Source organism: Artemia sp. Qi Xiang Cuo, chromosome 20 (assembly GCF_049724085.1).
Source record: "Artemia sp. Qi Xiang Cuo chromosome 20, ASM4972408v1, whole genome shotgun sequence".
Taxonomy (NCBI): domain Eukaryota; kingdom Metazoa; phylum Arthropoda; class Branchiopoda; order Anostraca; family Artemiidae; genus Artemia; species Artemia sp. Qi Xiang Cuo.
The window spans coordinates 40,008,491-40,027,655 of NC_142813.1; the positions used below are offsets into that span (position 1 = coordinate 40,008,491).

Consider the following 19,165-nt stretch of genomic DNA (forward strand, 5'->3'; position numbering starts at 1 on the left):
CTGTGAGACATCAATGGCTCTGGAGGTCTTTATCCTTTTTTAGTGTTTTATAAACGACTGTTATTGTTATTGGGTTAGAAAACAATCTTTCAGCCATTATAAAGTTTAAATACCTTCATAAACTACTGAATTAGATATAATTTTTTACCATGCCTGGTTTTGGTACGGTGTCTACAACACTTATTCCTTTAATCATTAATCATAACCTAATAGCGAATTATTCTTGAAAATACAAGAAACAGTAAATACCAAAAATTTGAAGATTTCATAAAATTTGCGAATGAAGGTTAGATTCTGAAGAATATCTGAGAATAAGAGGCAAAATGACTGGAAAAGCCACATGTAGATTCGAGTACATTGCCTTAAAATATACACACAAGAAATAAGAAAAAGAAAGGTGGTAAGTTTTTACACTTTACTTTGTGCACACGTACCTTGTTGGCACCAGGAGGCTTAGCAATGTAATGAGTTTTTAACAGTTGCAGTAATAGTAGACAAACGGTAACAAATATGACACCATATCCAATATGACATAATCTTCTATACAAAGATGCATTTTTGTCAAAAATAGTATTGTATTTTTAATATTATGTTTTCTTACAAAAAGCATGTACATATAGAATTTTCCTTTCAATTGAGTCCTTAAACAACTCTATGATGCTCTAGTGAAGAAAAGAAAAAATGAAGAAAAGAAGAAAAGAAAGAGGCGAAGAAAAATAAACACGAAAAAGCGATGACACATCAGCGCTACCAATGCAACTGATTTTCCTTGTTGTTCAAGGGGGGGGGAGTGTAACTTTACTGTGTCAGATTTTTGACAACGGCGATTCGAATGGTGGTTTTAATTTCGAACTTTAGTGTATTAACTTCTGCACCATCATCATGAAACAGGGAAAAATCGAGGCAAATGGCCAATCTAATGAGAATTAATGAGTATTAAGGCGTTATTTTTCTGCTTCTCTACGGCTTTTATAAATCAACAAAAAAAGAGACAACTTTAATATCATCCCATAGCTGACATTCAAGTCTAATGATCTGCCGAAAAACACATTTGAAATTAGATGTAGGCAACTCCCTATTATTTAAGCAAGTTTAGAATTTTACCGTGGAAAAAGTCTAAGCAATAGCATCATTCTGGCTCCTGAATGGATGGATTTGAGACTGATGAATCCAATGATGCAAATATCTTATCCTTTTGGTTAAGTTACAGGTGCAGGATTGTGGTAAAATCGCTTGTTTTAGAAGGAACATATGCCTTAACACTTATATTTTACTCACTAATCATTAAAATTATTTCAACAATCATTAAAATGCATATTAGGGCATTAGTTAATAAACCATTCCAGGTCCGCAGTTAATTCGCATTGAATTCGAAGTAATTACAAATTAAATTGCAATTTCCACCTGGAATGCACACATGGTCACTCTTTGAACAGACCCAGATTATGTACCCTGAAACATTTTAGCCAATCTATATGGGGTGAGGGTAATCAAATGACTGGGAATGTTTTGCTGTTTTTTTTTTTTTTTTTTTTTTTTTCAGCGAAAATTATAGGTCTTAAATTCCCCATAGCTAATAGGGAATCAACCCATATCATGCCAGTCCTCCAAAACAGCCATAATATGTGTGCTTCTTTCTAGAAAGATCGGCCAAAACTTGTCTGAAGGAACTATGTAAACAAAAGAAGGAAAACCGAAAATTATATTGCATTAACTTTTATTGAAAACCACCTATATATATATATAAACGCACCTAAATACTGCAAATAATAGCTCAAATGTCATTGTCAAGGTAAGCTGATACACTTCAAACATTTAGAATAAACATTACTCATTACTACGCGGGTCTTCCTCCACCTCCCTTGTCTGACCTTGTTTTTGAACCATACATGAGCGGGCAACTGATTCGAAGAGTTTCTCAATTTCCGGAGCACAGTGAACAAATTCATGCTTCCAAAAATTGAAAATCGGGTTCTTAATCAATTCAATAAAAGTAATCAATAAACCCCACGGATGAGGTCTATTAACAATCAATCGCTCTAAAAGAACACGGGTAATTTGCTCCTGAAGAGCCTCACTATTAGCCTCTGAGAAGAGACATAGCAGTGCACAGCTAAAGTAGTAAGTATGACTATTTGGAAATCGGAGCTGATTTGCTATAGCATTTAAGAATAAATACCGTCCTTCAGTATCCAAGTTAACAGCAAGAGATTGAAAAATATCCATGTGAGCAGAATGTCCAATAGTTGACATAGCAGGGGTCATACTCTTTGACTGAATTGCACTGATTGCCTGCGTGCCCACGTACAGCACAAGCGCATTAATCATGGATATGTTATAACGCAATCCTTGATCAGGATTTACTTGGAGTACGCTACGTAGCTCTGATAAAAATGTTACAGGTCCTCTTGTTTTCAAATAAGCATCCAAATCGTTTTTAAAGGAGAGAGGTTGGATGGCTGCAGCGAAATTCGCAACGACTCTAGGTGCCTGATGAATCTCCGGCAGCCTATCTACTTTGAGGTTGGGAGTGAATGGGTCAGGTAATCGCATACTTCTTGGGAAAGCAGACAATATCAAATTACGCATCTGAATACAATTGGGCGGTATCACATCACAAAATCCATAATGATAATCACATAAAAATTCAGGAAAATCATGGAGCAGCACAAGTAATAATCGCAGTGTTCCTCTGTACAAAGTCAACATCGGTTTTCCTAGCTCAGTATTTCTCAAAAAAGGAACCATGAATCTAAACAGGTCAATAACCAATTGTGCATACATTGTCCAGCCACGCTGTTGGATCAATGCCAAGAATCTTCCGATGAAAACACGATGGGCAATGATTTCGAGCCAGGCAAATGCAAATCCAGGTGCTTTACATGGACGAAGAATATGAAGTGTGTTGTAGAAAGCTTGCATGACCTGTAAGAAAAAATGATTTAATACGAATTTTTTTTTTTTAATCCCTACTTAAATCCTGGGTGAATGTTTCCTGCATTTGTGAAGGCTTATGGGCTATTCAGAAAAGCGATTTTGAAACAATGAGAATAAATTAATAATTTTATATCCTGAATGTAAATTCATAGTTCCTTATATTGGCTAATTCAGAAAATGAGGCAATATATATTCCCTCTTTACATAGCTGAATCATAATTGCATCTGCAATTTATGTTTTTACTTTCTGACGAGTATTCGTTTTCGTTTTTTCTCCTTTCTAATCCAATTGTAAAGCTGAACCTATTTGTACATATTAACATTTTTTTTTACTCTTATTAAGAAGCAGCTGCAGCGGATAAGATATGGGATATGGCTCTTCAAATCCTGGGAGCTCCTTTAATAGCATACCAGGAACCACCACGGATTTAAGATTCTACTTCTCTTTCACCATGGGCCTTGTCAATGATTTTTGACCTTGCAGCTCCTTAGAAGTGCCACAGGTCTGGAGCCACCTTGTAAGAATTCTGTAGACTTTATGGGAACCCTCATGAGTTAGAAGGGTTTGCTATATTTTCAAAAGAACAAAAAGAGCTTAAAAAATAAGGAATAAAGAAGGAAAAGAAGATAAAAATCTAATATTAAAATTAATTTGGTTTAAAAGATTTGTTATTCCATAAAGATGACAAATTTTGCTTTCAAATATGAAAGATAATACGAAGTGACTATTCTCCTACAGAGCTTAAATTAACATAATTTAAAATAAACCTTATACAAACGGCAAGCAATATTACATAAAGAGGTCAAATGTTTAATATAAAAGAATTAAAAAAAAATACGTTTATTGTTCTAAACGATATAAGAAGAAACTAAAACACAGCGAAACACTACCTTAGCCTATTTACTAAATTAGAAGCTAAACAAAGAATTTAGCAAACCCAAATGTAAAAAACAAAATAGCTCAAGAATATACCCTGGAGGTCATTGGATCAAAATTACTAGCAGCTATTTTTTTTAGCCGCCTTTTTTAGTGTAACAAGTTCTTAAAAAAAGAAGAGAAATATTTAAATTTAGAAATATGAATAGCTAAGTAGAACTTTCTTAGTCGTAGGGAAATAATAAACATAATTATAGACAATTCCGGTATAGATATTTTCTTTGCATTGAATATTCAACCAATCTTCTGGTATAGGTATTTTCTCTACATGAATATTCAACCAATATTTTATCCATCATGTAGGTTGAGTCTCATTACCCCCCCCCCCCCCTCTCTTTCCTTCACGATCATACTCAAGAAGATACCTTGGAGGCATCCACGCTCAGTAAAATTGTGAAAAATGACAAAAACTTCAAGCCCAAGTAACGAAATAAAGTTTGGACAATTAAACAAGATTATTCTCGTGAGATAGACCTGGCATCAAAGATCAAGCCAAACTGAGAGACGGATTCTAAGCCCAGCTTGATATTTTCTTTAGTTTAAACATATCTTCATAGAATCGAAATCCTTTTCATAGGTAGCGCAATCGCGCTGCCTAAGTAAAGAACGATGTTGGCACAATGTATTATTTTTTTTTTCTTTAGGCCAGGGCCCTTTGTATCAAAGTAGTTGTTGATTTCCAGATAGAAAATATGTTTTTGAGGAGGATACTCCCCCACAACCCTCAGGACAAGGGTTTAAAGTTATGCCCTAGGGGCATATAAGAACGATGTTGGCACAATATATTATTTTACAACTTCTTTGGGCACTTCGTACCAAAGAAGTTGTCGTAGAAACTTCGAAAAGGGGTCATTCAATTGGAAATTCGAGTGGCTTGTGCCATTTTTAATAGTCGATAATGATTGGAAGGCAACTAACACCCCTTCCACGCCCACCATTTCCCAAACTACATCCAATCAAAATTTTAAGAAAGCCATTTTGTTCAGCGCAGTTGATTTCCACATAGAAATTATGTTTTTGAGGAGGACACTCCCCCACAGCCCTCAGGGCAAGGGTTGTAAGCTATGCCCTGGGGGCATATAAGGTTTTGTATAGAAAGCGTTGTCGTAGAAACTTCAAAAGAGGCTCTTTCGACTGGAAATTCTAAGGGCTAGTGCCCTTTTTAATAGTCGAAAGTGATTGGACGGCAACTAACCCCCCTCTCATGCCCACCTTTTCTCGAAACATATCCTATGAAATTCTTTACATAGCTATTTTGTTCAATGTAGTTGAAAGTTCTGGAAATTAGGTCTTTGAGGATGACACCCCCCCCCCCACAGCCCTCAGGGCAAGGGTGGAATGTTATGCCCTGGGGACATATAAGGTTTTTATAGAAAGCGTTGTCGTAGAAACTTCAAAAAGGGTTCATTCGATTGGAAATTGAAATGGCCAGTGCCCTTTTAAAGTGATTGGAAGGCAACTAACACCCCTTCCACGCCCACCATTTCCCCAAACACATCCAATCAAAATTTTGAGATACCCATTTTTTTCCACGCACTTCAAAGCTCTGGAAACTATACCTTTGAGCAGGACACTCCCCCCACTATCTTCAGGGCAATGGTTATAAGTTATTCCCTGCGGGCACATAAGGTTTTTATTGAAATCTGTCGTAGAAAATTGAAAAAGGGCCCATTCGATTGGAAATTCAAAGGGCTAGTGACCTTTTTAATAGTCAAGTGATTTGGGGGCAAGTAACCCCCCTCTCACGCCCACCTTTTCCCCGAACACATCTAATCCAAATTTTTAGATAGCCATTTTTTTCAACGCTGTTGAACGTTTTGGAAATTAGGTCTTTGAGGATGACAACCCCCCCCCCATAGCCCTCAGGGCAAGGGTTGTAAGTTATGCCCTGGGGGCATATACGGTTTTTATAGAAAGCGATGTTGTAGAAGCTACAAAAAGGGTTCATTCAATTGGAAATCGAAAGTGATTGAAGGGCAACTAACCCCCCTCTCACGCCCACCATTTCCCCATAACCACCCGATTCGAATATTGAAATATTAATTTTGTTTGAGGTAGTTGAAAGTTCTGGAAATAATATATTTGAGTATAATTGCCCCGTTTGATCCCTCAGTGCACGGTTTGTAAGTTATGCCCTGGGGGCATATAAGGTTTATATAGAAAGTTGTTGTAGAAATCTTGCAAGGGGCTAAACTGATTGGAAGTGGAAATTGCTCTTTTTAATAGTCAAAAGCAAGTAAAGTTTCGTTATACCCCCTATTTCGCCCACCATTTCCCTATAAACATACAATCACAGTTTAGAGAAAACAATTCCGCTCAACGGAGTTGACAGCTCTGGAAATTATGTATTTAAGGATGACAAACACCCCTAGAGCCCCAAGGGCAAAGGTTGTAAGTTATGCCCTGGGGGCATATAAGGTGTTTATAGATAGAGTTGTCGTAGAAACTTCAAAAGGGGCTCATTCAATTGGAAATTGAGAGGGCTAATGCCCATTTTAATAGTCAAAAGTGATTGAAGGTAACTAACCCCCCTCTCACGCCCGCCATTCCCCCAAACACAATTAATCAAATTTTCCCATAGCCATTTTGTTCAACGTAGTAGAAAGTTCCCCCCCCCCGAGCCCTCAGGTCAAGAGTTGTAAGTTATGCCCTGGGGGCATATAGGGTTTTTTATTGAAAGCGTTGTCGCAAAAACTTCAAAAGGGCTCATTTGGTTGGAAATTGAAAGGGCTAGTGGCTTTTTTAATAGTTAAGTGATTGGAGAGCGACTAATGCCCCTCTTACACCCACCATTTCCCCAAACAAATCCAATCAAAATTTTGAGATAGCAATTTTGTTTAACGTAGTTAAAAGTTCTGGATATTAGGTCTTAGAGGATGACAACCACCTTCAGAGCCCTTAGGGTAAGGGAGGTAATTTACGCCCTGGGGGTATATAAGGTGTTTATAGAAAGCGTTGTCGTAGAACCTCAAAAAGGGCTCATTCGATTGGAAATTGAAGGCCTAGAGCTCTTTTAAAATTCGAAATTGATTGGAAGGCTCATATAGAGTATTGGATTATGTTCTGGCCCACATAATTGTACATCATTTGCACTTTACTGAAAAAAATACATATGACTGTGCATTGTCAGTTTAATATATATATACTGATATTTAGTAATCAAAATGTTAATGTTATTTGACTTATTGAAGTTTTAAAAGTAAAAGTATTTATACTTTTTTTAGGTAAAGTGCAAATTATGTTCAGGGCTTGGGAAGGCATAGAGGTTTTGAGCCCTACTCATGTTAATTCCTACTGGTTCTAAGTTTGACTAGGTTGTTTAGTGTGATTTTGTTCGTTTTGGGTTTCATTTATTTATCGATGCTGATCTGTGGTAATTTCACGCTTGATAGATTATTTTATTTTATTTTTGGCTCATTTTTGGTTTAATGGAGTTCTTTACTTTTCATTGCAAAACTTATTTTGCGGAAAAAGTTTTTTAATTTATACGAAAAAGGAGTGAGGATAGGAGCAAGGCCGTATCCAGGCGGAAGGGGTACCGGAATTGACCCGAATGGTAAAAATTCCGAGTCGTAAAAAAGGAATAAAAACACATATTGATAACTTTTTGATGCGTCTCGTAATCCTTTTTTTCCAAAAAAAAAGTCCTGGATACGGCCTTGGTTATAACCCTTATACCCGTTGAAGTGTGGTAGGCCACGTTTTACGGATGAAGGATGATAGACTACCACAGACTATGCTTTCGGCCATCTATCTGGGACCAAGGTAAAAGCACGTCGACCCCAAACAAAGTGATTAAATGTCACAACAAAGGATTTAAAGGAAATCAAAACTTCCTCAGAGGGGATAAAGGTGAACCTTTCAGTAGAATGGGGTGAAGGAGAAGCATGCACGGCTGTTTTGGCCTCAAGCGGCTTAGTGTTGCAATGAGCTGGTAGTAATAGCAGCATTTGGACTGGAACAAAATGAAAGTGGGTGCTTATAAAATTTTTATCAGGGCTTAATTTAAGGATTAAGTCGATTCACAAGTTTCATTCGCGTAACAAAACGACTTATCGAGTTAGGCAAAAGTCAGTCTCCTCTATACGTATAAAGAAAGAAAAAAAAGTTGCAACATACTTGGAAACCCATGCTTTCAAGAACAACTTCCGGGGCATTCAATTCCAAAAATAACATTATGAAAAGACGGTGGTAAGGAAGTTGTTGAAATTCTCCAGCCCTACTTTCATGATCCAGAAGAAGAACGCCAGCAACGATGCCAAGAACTTTATTTAGCAGATTCACCTTAGTTGTCGTATTGGCTGTGTCACCAGAGTGTTTCACCTGGAATATCATTAAAGTTACAGGTGGTAAACCCGGATGGTAACACACGTAAAAAAGTCCAGCACGTCAATTTAAAAATGGACAAGTTAAACAAAAATCTAAATGTTCACAAAAATCTAATTATAACAGAAAAAATAACAGGCTCAGTAACAATTTAGAAACAAATCCGTACAAAATAGGGACCATGTGGATATTTAAGAAATTGGAAATTGAAACAACAAGTTTTTTCAACTCATGTAAGAAGCAACATTAAAACTTAAAACGAACAGAAATTGTTACGTATAATAAGGGACGTTTCCCCCTCCTCAACACCTCACTCTTCACGCTTAATTTTTTCGGCACTTTTAAAAGAGTTACTTATTGTTCTAATTAAAAGACCCTTGGGCATGTTGAGGGGGATGTTGAAGAGTAATTGGAGGACAACCAGTCCCCTTTTGAGATACCCCCCTCCATCAACACTTATAGAAATTTTGTAAAGCAATTATGTTCAAAGTCATTGTTGCAACGTTAACTACAACCTAGTAAATGACGAACCACGGCCCATAGTAACCAAAAATTAAAAAGCACGTTTAAAACGAAAAAAAAAACTGGCAAATGAAAAAATATTGCCATTTATAGCTGATTCGGGGATTGTAACTATTATCTCGATTAGTCTTAATAGTAAACTATTATGTCGAACACAAATTGGGAATTTCGAAAAATAGCCCTAAACCTCTGAAAAATGGCTTCGAATCGCAATGGCCAAAAACCAAATACAGGAAACTTACAGCAAGAAATGAATTTTCCCATTTGCACCTGCTGCAAACCAAATCCTGCAAAGATCAAACCAGATCCTTATTGAAGGATCTCTGATTACTGTTACATCAACAACAAATGCTGAGTCTTTTAAATACGTCCTTTATGAGGTTGACCTACCCATAGAAGAGACAGAAACTAAATCAGAACTAATTGGTAGTTCAGGTGCACTAGTTGAAGTTTCAACAATAACTAGACTGAGTGTCAGAAAAGATGGTAATCTCCACCCAAGTGAATCAATGCTAATTGCAACAGCCAAAGAGTTAAATAAAGAATTTCACTATACGGAAAGAACATCCGGTGGAAGCCGTACAAGCAATAGCCATTACAGTGTAAATCTGCCTGGCCCATCGGCACACAAAAAACCGTTGCAAGCAATCACATCAATCATGTAGTAATTGTGGAAAATCGGTCCACAAAACAGAAGGCTGTAAAGGAAAAGAACCCTTATACCTAAACTGTAATAGCAAGGGGCACTCATCTCTGTAAAAACAGCTTTGCCTTGCATACCAGAAGAGTTCAAACCCTGAGGTTTTCTGATAAGATGAACCTTCCATACTCAGTAATAGCAGCTAAAATTACTAAGCCCCAAGCACCAAAGCAACCTACAGCAGCAACGGCACCTAGGTACAACAGCCACCTCCACAAGCAGCAATAGCCCCCACAACATGCACCTTTGCCATCAAAATCTAAACCTCAAAGATTTAAACCAGAATATCAAATTACACAGGTATTCAACCAATAAACCAGCCTTCCCCTTTACAAACTTTAACAAAACCAGCCACTCAAGAGAGGGGAGTGACAGGAATTAGCTACCCATCTAACAGGCAATTTTCTCATTGACAGCAGCAATGAAACTGCACAGATGAAAAACATCCTCACAAGAAAAGCTATCAATATGCTACTTGGAACAGAAATATGGAAAACAACAGCTGCAAATAATCAAAACCAAATGTGAATACCCAACCAAACTCAGAAACCATCTCTGAACTCCCACCAATCCAAACACCAAAGCTAACCCAACCAAGAGAGCAAGAAAATACTGCAGCACAGGCAAATTGCCAAAACATCAAGAAAAACCCCCAAAAAAGAAACAAATAGTCCAATTGGATTTTGTTTTACCACTAAACATAAAAAGTTCTTAGGGTGAAGAGGATTTGAAGTCCCCAGATCATGAGAGACTAAATTCAACCAGTGTGTCAGATAATTAAAATGAATCTCTCTCAAATAAGTATCCTGCAATGAAATGTAGGATCTCTTAGCAAAATGAAACTGGAGGAGATAATAGCTTTTATTTTAAGTCATAGAAATTGCAAAAGGACAAGCAAGATCCACCTTTTTGAAAAATTAGATGCAAATACTCCCATAGCCCAAGTAAATAATTTTATTAACGGAATTATCGGCAAGGAGGATCAACTGGAAAAAATTTCAACCTTTGAAATAGATGGTTCCTCAAATCGAGGTGATGAGTTTAAGGCAGAAGTCCTTACTGCCATCTAACAATAAAATAAAGTCCAAACACCAATTAGCCTTCCATTAGTCATGCAAATTATATGGAAAAACACAGCACAAAGAGGAACTGGCTGAGAGCCTTTTATCAATGAATGAATTAAAGATGACCCTTGATACAGTAAATACGGAATCAGAACCAGGAAAAGATGAAATAGGATTTACTTGGGAAAAGAAAGCATGGGAGAAGGTCCACCTAAAGTTATTATTCCTGTATAATGACTTTGGCAAAACGGGAATTTCCGAAGTGTTTGGAAACAAGCTACCATTAAGCCAATTAAGAAAAAAGGTAAACCTCCAGAAACACCCTCTTCTTACGGACCTATATCTCTACCCCTAGTTCTTGGGAAAATAATGGAAAAGATCATCCAAAAGAGACAGGGATGGTTTGCAGAAAAAAAAGCCCTTCCCGCAATCACAATCAGACTCTACAAAGGGACTGTCAACACTGGACGGAATCATGTGTCTTGAAGATTCCATACGAGCAGCCTTGGAACAAGGCAAAATTATACTAGTCTTATTGGTGGACTTTGAAGACGCATTTGGAAATGTAACTAAAGAGAAGTAATGTGCAATCCTTCTTTCAATGGACTTCCCTGAACCATTTATCCAGTTCTTTTGGAATTACCTAACCTACCGGTCTCTCCGGATTCAGGTGAATCAGTCAGTCAACTGTCAAAAGGCGTGAGGTAGGACTACCCCAGATATCTCCTCTTTGCCTTCTACTTTTCCTGCTTATGACATCAGGATTTGAGATATGAAACAAAGAAAAGAAAGGACATAAAAAATGAAAAATCAAATCAAATAGGTAAATTTGATTTTCAAGTTCAGAATTTGAGCTTTCAAGTTCAACAATATCCAAAAGGGAGTTTGATGATGATGTCACTATTTGGGAATGTGGACGCTCAAATGAAGAAACTGAGACTAATCTACAACAAGCCATACTTGAACTAGAAGCTTTCTCAGAAATTATGTCCCTTCCAATATCAGCCATTAAAACGGAAGCAGCAATCTTCCATAATGAACGGAAAGTTCGAATACCACAACTTTACATTAAAGGCTTATTAATTCAACTTGAAGCAAGCCCTGTGATTTACGATTAAACTTGGTTTAACGACTCATGGAATACTCAGGTCGAAGCTGTGAAGCCGTCTTGCATGTAAAACAATTATCAATCCTTAGACGACTCATTTCTTTCTTCTGGGCAAATTCTCCCAAAGGTCTTCTGGATTTTTATATGAGGTTCATCAGATCAAAAACTGATTATGGACTGATAGTATACATCAAGTGTAGTAAAACCCCTTTAGCAAAGCTAGAAAGCATTCAAAATATATCACTTAGAATTTCTTTAGGGCTTCACCACCACTCAGAGGGCTAAAGTTCGCTAACTAGCCAGAATTTCTTTGATATTTAAACTGAACCAAATGCTATCAGTAAAAGGATTCAGGCATATGGCTCAGAATACCTACTGTAACGGTTAACATTCGGAAAAATGTGTACTCAATCTTGAAGAAGAATTGGGGCATGGGATACTTTTATTTCCAATTGCCAAACCTGGCAAAAAGACCAATTATCTTTCCCTTGTCTGTCGTTTCCTCCAGCATGGAGGGTACCCCTTATGAATGTATTCCTTTGACTAGTTGGTGAAAAGAAACCAAATATTCCTGAAGCAATAACTCAAGCATAATTTCAAAAGATTAGAGCGACCCATAATTTCTTGGAAATTTATACAGATAGTTCTGTGCAAGCAGGTAAAGCTGCGCTGTCGCAGTCATCCCCCAGCTGAACCTCCAAATCTCGAAACTGCTCCCCGACGGTTCTTCTATTCATACGGCTAAAATAAATGCAATATAGAAGGCTGTGAAGTCACAGACTGAGACGTGCATCGGTCTCAAGAATTGATAATAGCCCTTAACAAAGAGGGGATCGAAATAGCTTTCCTACACGTCCCTAGCCACCAGTGAATATGTTTTAAAGAGGAGATTGACAAACTGGCAAGTCATGCAATTCAGAGGTCTTCTAGAATCAGCCAAAACAATGTATATACCACGCTTACGGATGCACTGAGACGTAGAAATTGCAATTTACTTCACTATAGACAATTGAAACTCATATTCAAAGACCTCAGGGAGAATTTGGCGTCTCTGAGCATTTAGAGCCAAGCAATGATTCCCCGGAGAGAAGAACACTTGTGGAACGAAGATCCAAGCCCTCTCTGCCGCCAATACGCATTAACAGTCGAGACTATTCAGCATCTCCCGTTTGAATGCCCGAAGTTAACAACAATCTCCTCCAAGCTTAAAAGAACCACCAAAAAATTGAGGTTCCAGGAAGATGTCAAGCTGTTGCTAGAAGCAGACCTCCCAGCTCAGGAATAGAGATGGATTTTCGAGGGAATAATTGACTTCTTCCGAAGTCTCAATATTTTGTAAAATATGCCTTTAAAACGGTAAGAAGAAGGGTCAACAAGCAGAAAGAGGGGAGGGTCGTGTAGCAAGAGTCGTAGGGTACCTACCTGCGGGGAAAAGGGAGCAAGGCCCTACACTTCCCTTGTTTTTACCTTATCAAAAAGCCAAAGCAGTTGTCTTTCCCCCATTGGAGGAATAAAAATCAATGCCATGGAGGAGCATCAGCCAACTTCGAAGCCATAAGGATCCCGAATGATGCGAGTCCAAGAGCTTTTTACCAAAGAAGAAGTTATAATTCACACTTGTTTATTCAGTTTCTTATTTCAAGTTGTATCCCTTAAATTTGCCTAAACATTGAAATTATTGATATTATTATATTGTATCAGTGAATGCGCTGTTTCAAAATAAAATATTTAGAATTTGGAGTGATAATTCGCGCTGGTTTATTCAGATTTTAATTTTATGACTTATCCCCTGAGTCTTACCAATCGTTAATATATCAAAGTTAATCGCATTTTACCTGCTTTAATATTATCATAGTAAATGCGTTGACTTTTAAAATGACACTGTTAATAGACAGAAACTGTTCACCCAAGTTCTTAATGATTCTGATCTTTTTTATTTTGCCAAAATTTTACGAGATATACAAATAAATACAGTATTGAAAAATTCCATTAGTTATAGGACCTAAAATGCCTAAAGTGAGTCTTTAAACTAATGTAGTCGCCAAACCCGGATTCAAATTCACCATGCGAAATAACAGATGTGGATACAGACTCTATACATTTTTTACTTTTTTATTTTTGACGTGGTTTTGTTGCACTTATTATTTTGGGATTGCTATTTTATATTGATATGATTTGATTTTTTTTTCATTTCTATGCGTTACTTCTCAATTTTTGTATTTATGAGGGAAATAAAATTACAATAATAAAATTAATATTTTGACTTTGACCCTTTACAGTGACCTTGACTATTATGCATTTTTTGAACAACTTACTTGTAGACTAAGTAAAAGTTCTTTTTTTAAGCTGAAAAAGTACAACCCATCCTGAAGTTCAATGGCCTTATTTAATTCATTTTTCTAACCTTATCTGGTTTTCAGGATAAGCAGAAGTTTATGGGTCGAATGCTAGAAATATTTATTTTTAATAGTCTAAAGGCAGCAAGCATCGTGGTGAGCTTCTTATGCTTTTTCTTCTATGTCAAGAGTAAGGGTTTCCTTAGGTGTTTGAAGGAGGCAAAACCAATTATTAAGCTCTACTTCTCTATTAACCTAATTGAGGTAATAAATTAATCTATTGGTGTAATAAATCCATAACTTCAAGTTTCTAATAAAGAAGAAGACATGACTTACCAAGAGTGCAATAAGTCTTGCAAAAGCATCCAAATTGTGGAAACACTTTGTGCGCGCAATGGATGGAGAACTTGCTGGCTCTGAAAGCACCCGGTAGCACATATTCACACAAATTTGGGTACTCAACCTGAAGAATCTTGTTACAATATCATCACTCTTCAAAATTCCATGCAGGTTCATCTGATGGATGAATACACCAAATGCTTTGCCGGAATCTCTTCCACCTTTAATATGAGGAAAATATCCTATTAAAAATCTTTAGCTATTTGAAAGCTCTATTTTTGTTTGGTTAAAAACCTAAACGGTGAGAGAGGCATTATTGTAAGGGAACATTCAGAAGCAGGTCTAACTGGACTTCCACACACAAGCACCTAAATCTGGCAAGGTACGTGGTTAGGCTAGGAAGTCATGCCAGACATACACTCGAGAGCCAGTCTCAAGGTTCACGTTCCTTCTTCAAGCTTTTGGTATGTTATCATTCTGCAGACCTTCGGTTTCATTTTCCAACGCAAGGCGACAATTTTCCTACCGCACGAAAACTACAATTCAGCTTTATCCACCTACTGACTTAAATTTTGGAAATTTGCTTTGCATTTTTTAGATTGAAAAATTTCTTGAAAATTGGTTGAAAATCTTTGAAAAAACGAAAACCTAGCTGTTTCTAGAATGTTTTGATCATTCTCTAAAAAAAAAGTCTGAGTTATACCTTAGTTCTGGCTAGGCAAATGAAAAGATCTGAAACTAATGAATCCAATGATATAAGCAAGATAAGATGTTTATCCAAAAAATTTGGGCTACTACAAGCCGAGACGTGCCAAGTTCACATTTCAAAGTAAAAAAAAGTATCGTAAAAAAAGAAAAAAAGTATCGTAAAAAAACGACAGAAAAACACGCACACACACAAAAGGAATCTTATCCTTTTGGAGTTTGTTACAGCGTTGAGCTAGTCAGAAAAACTCATATTTCGCAAGATTCATAAACCTTAAGCGCAGATGTTAATTACATTGACACGAAAAGTTTCTTCATACGATGATTTTGAAATCCTAGAGACAAAATTCTAGACCCCAGAACTGATTTATTGTGACTTGTTTCAGCCAAGCACTGAGTTGTACATGCGATAGAAGCAGTCTGGACTCAGACATGAAGTCAGACACAGCATATGGAAGTCAGACTATGCTTTGAAGTGTAAGCCCCTCAACGAACGGGACAGATACCAGTTTCTATTAAGATCTTTTAATTTTGCATAAATATGAAAGATTGTGTTGAATGATGCTTCTGTCCAGGAGGAAGAATAGAAGAGCTTACTAGTAGAAGAGACTAGATTGTTCTGTAATGATGCCTCTGGAGAAAAAGAAAAATAGAAGAAATAATTAGAAGAGACAAAATTGTGCTGAACGATGCCTCTGTCCAGGGAGAAAAATAGAAGAACTTATTAGGAGAAGAAACAAGATCGTATTGAATGATACCTCTGTCCAGGAAGAAGAATTACAGAATTTATTGGGAGAAGAGATAAGATCGTACTGAATTCTACCTCTGTCCAGGGAGAAGAATTGGAGAACTTATTAGGAGAAGAAACAAGATCGTGTTGAATGATGCCTCTGTCCAGGTAGAAGAATCGGAGAACTTATTAGAAGAGACAAGATAGCATTGAATGATGCCTCTGTCCAGGGAGAAGAATTGGAGAGCTTATTAGGAGAAGAGACAAGGTTGTATCGAATGATGTCTCTGTCCAGGGAGAAGAATTGGAGAACTTATTAGGAGACGAGACAAGATTGTGTTGAATGATACTTCTGTCCAGGGAGAAGAACAAAAGAGCTTATTAGAGGAGAAAAGATAGTACTGAACAATGCCTCTTGACAGAGAGAAAAATTGAAGAACTTATTACAAGAGACAACATTTTATTGAATGATGCCTCTGTCCAGGGAGAAAAATCGGAAAACTTATTAGGAGAAGAGACAAAATTATACTAAATGATGTCTCTATACAGAGGACAGAGGCATTTCCCTTTTAGATTTTTTCCTAACAATTTAATGTTTCATTTTCTTTTCTCGGTCTCAAGAAACAGTAAGAAAATTCAGCTTTTGATCAACATCCGGTCTTATAAGTACCTAGGACGTTAAGATAAAGGCAATTTCCCCCTCTGGATCCATCTATAATGCATTCATTCCTGAACACTACGATTTTCTTAGACTTTTCTTATGGTTGTTTCAAAATTATGAAGTTTTTAGTCAGCGCAACATTTTTGTCAATGCTGTCACATTCAACCCTGAAAAAAAAAGGAGTAAAACTACTTATTTGACAGCACTTTTCCTCTGTAAAACTCAAACATTAACAACCTTTGATTCTCAAGTACAACTACACCTTAAAAAAGCTATATCTCCTTAATCCGTTGACATAATTTGTTTTTAGCTTACTTTTTGATGATTTTTCACATTTGTTTCTTTCTTAACCAAAACCAAAATGTTCGTCCGACCCGTAAAAACGTAACAAAAATACACATAAACAAATTTTTGATGTGTTGTAAAAAATTATTTTTAATACCCTACAACCCCCCCCCCTCCCCCCAAAAAAACAAACAAACAAAAAACAAAATTCCGAATATAATCCTGCATGTGGAACATGTAATTTTGCTACAGGCCTATAGCTGTAACTTGTACCGAAAAGATAAGACGCTTATATCATCGGGTTTATTAGTCTCAGATCTATCCACATGCGAACCCCAGCTGTGATATTAATTACAGAAATGTTCTTTTTTTGCTAAACTAATTTTCAACGTAGTTTTCAATCTGAAAAAAAAGCAAGCTAAAGAAATAGTCATAATACACTGATACAGAAAAACCGTAGTACTGCAGAAAAATAACAAATCAAAACCTTGTATACGGAATATAAACCTTAAAAAAGAAATAAAACCCAAATCATATCTTTTTTCCTATTATACCTTCCTTTAAAATGTATGTCTTCTAACATAAAATTTTTTGAAGTACCCTGCCTTATAGCAACAACTGGAACTACCCTTCCTTGTGAGCGGGTTGATGGGCCTTTTCTGGTGAACAAACTGTTGATAAACAATGTTGATCAGCAATCGGGAGAACAGATCTATTCATCAACAATTGTGGATCAACAACGATTTTTGCAAGAACACAATTTTATATCATTGTTGAAAATAAATGGCAATATTTTCAAAATCAACTGAACATTGTTTCATTATGTTCAATTACTCTTGTCATTTTCACTGTTTATGCACTTTTTCACTGTCTGATCAAATTCTGAAAGGTTCAATGAAGTACAACAAAATTTCTTCAGTGCCCTTTAGAGGGAAAAGGGGTGGGTAATTAAGAAAATATACTTTCTCATGTCTTATTTTAGGCAAGAGATCAAGTCAACAATAAATATAACCATCTTTGTTTCAAATTAGCCCCTTTGTCTCTTCTAAAATTGGAAGAACAGAAACGATTTTCACCCATGATTTCCAGCCTTGAAATTTTCCCCTTAAATTTGAGCCAAAAGTCTGACAAACAACGATTAGAATTGTGGGTCGTTTTCATCCACAATGTTGATCAACAAGACCTTTTTTGGTCACTAGAACACGATTGTTGGTCAACAATGTCTCGCCAGAACAGATTGCTACTCAACAATATCGCCAGAAAAGGCCTATTGGCGCGAGAAAACTCTGAGTTTCAAAAGTAAGAGATGGCGGTAGCAAGAAAAAAAAGCTAAATTTTTTGCTGTGTATAGTACGGGTGAAATCGCCCTAATACATGCACTGTAATTAATCTGAAAAAAAAAACATGAAAAAAGGTCTAAGTATGCACTATAGAATCACTTGGATGCTCTGAGGGATGGCGAGTGTACAAACGATGTATTTATCAAATAGGAAGGCTATATTGACTCATGGAGATTGATTAAAATAGCACTATTTATTTTTGTGTTTATAACAATCTATGATCTCTGGGACAATGAGTTTAAGAATGTTTTATTATATAGCTGTCAAATCATTTTTTCCATTTTAAATGACGGTTTTTTTTTGGTAATTTTGGGGTTTTATTCCCAGTTTTAGACAATTCTCTTTGGGAGAAATGGATGGACAATAAAATAGAAGAAAAAGAAGTGAGCTAAAGATGATTGAAAGAAAGTGGAGATAAAACATTTTTTTCTAATAACTTAAAAAATATTTTTGTTTATCTTAAAAGACCGATTACAGTAATGGATTGCACGGCCCCATCTATAATGCCTTTCTTTCATTTTTGCTATTTTGATGCTAAGCTGAAATTGCACTTACTTGTGTTAAAACAATGATTTAACGCCCCAGGATTATATTTTGACAGTTCAAATTGTAAAATTTTAAAAGTACTATATAGACACCCACAATGAGAAAACCTTAGTGTAATTATATCTGTTATAGATTGTTTACTTTACATTGTTCCCCATTTTATCCCATTTTTATCACATATCTGAACTATTAGTTCAGATATGTTCGACTCAATCTACGTCACCAGACAAATTGAGGATCTTGCATAAAAAAGGCTAAAAAAAGTGAAAAAAAAGCGTTTACGTAGAAGCAAGACAGATCCATTAACTAACAAGCGCGCTTCACAAAACTGGGCTCTGGTAGCCACATCTGTTTTGTGAAAAAAAAGAAGAAAATAGCTAAAAAAAAAAGTTAGCGACAAACATTCAATCTACCCCCTTCTTCTTCTTCTATTTAACAGCAGGCGGGCTTTTCAGTAAAACTATTTAGCCCTTTTCCTTCTGCTTCACTCTGTGGGCTACAGAGCTACTGGCTTGATTGCCTCATATGTATTAGATATATTCAGATATCTTTCAGCAGATCTTTCGACTCAAGGAGTTCAAATATAAGATGATAGATGTCGATTTCTATGCTCTGTGTGCAGGTATAGT

At 36.5% G+C, this 19,165-nt stretch overlaps 1 protein-coding gene across 1 annotated transcript in view; it reads right to left on the minus strand.

Annotated features, from left to right (window-relative positions):
- Positions 1 to 1,706: 1,706 nt before the first annotated feature.
- Positions 1,707 to 19,165, minus strand: part of Not1 (CCR4-NOT transcription complex subunit 1) — a 52,491-nt gene continuing 35,032 nt past the window's right edge. Inside the window, exons 5-7 of the mRNA XM_089106223.1 lie at positions 14,267 to 14,490; positions 7,994 to 8,197; positions 1,707 to 2,925 (exon numbers count right to left, since the gene is read on the minus strand). Coding sequence (XP_088962349.1) covers positions 1,828 to 2,925; positions 7,994 to 8,197; positions 14,267 to 14,490 — 1,526 coding nt within the window. The 3' untranslated portion in view covers positions 1,707 to 1,827. The remainder of the gene's footprint in view (positions 2,926 to 7,993; positions 8,198 to 14,266; positions 14,491 to 19,165) is intronic.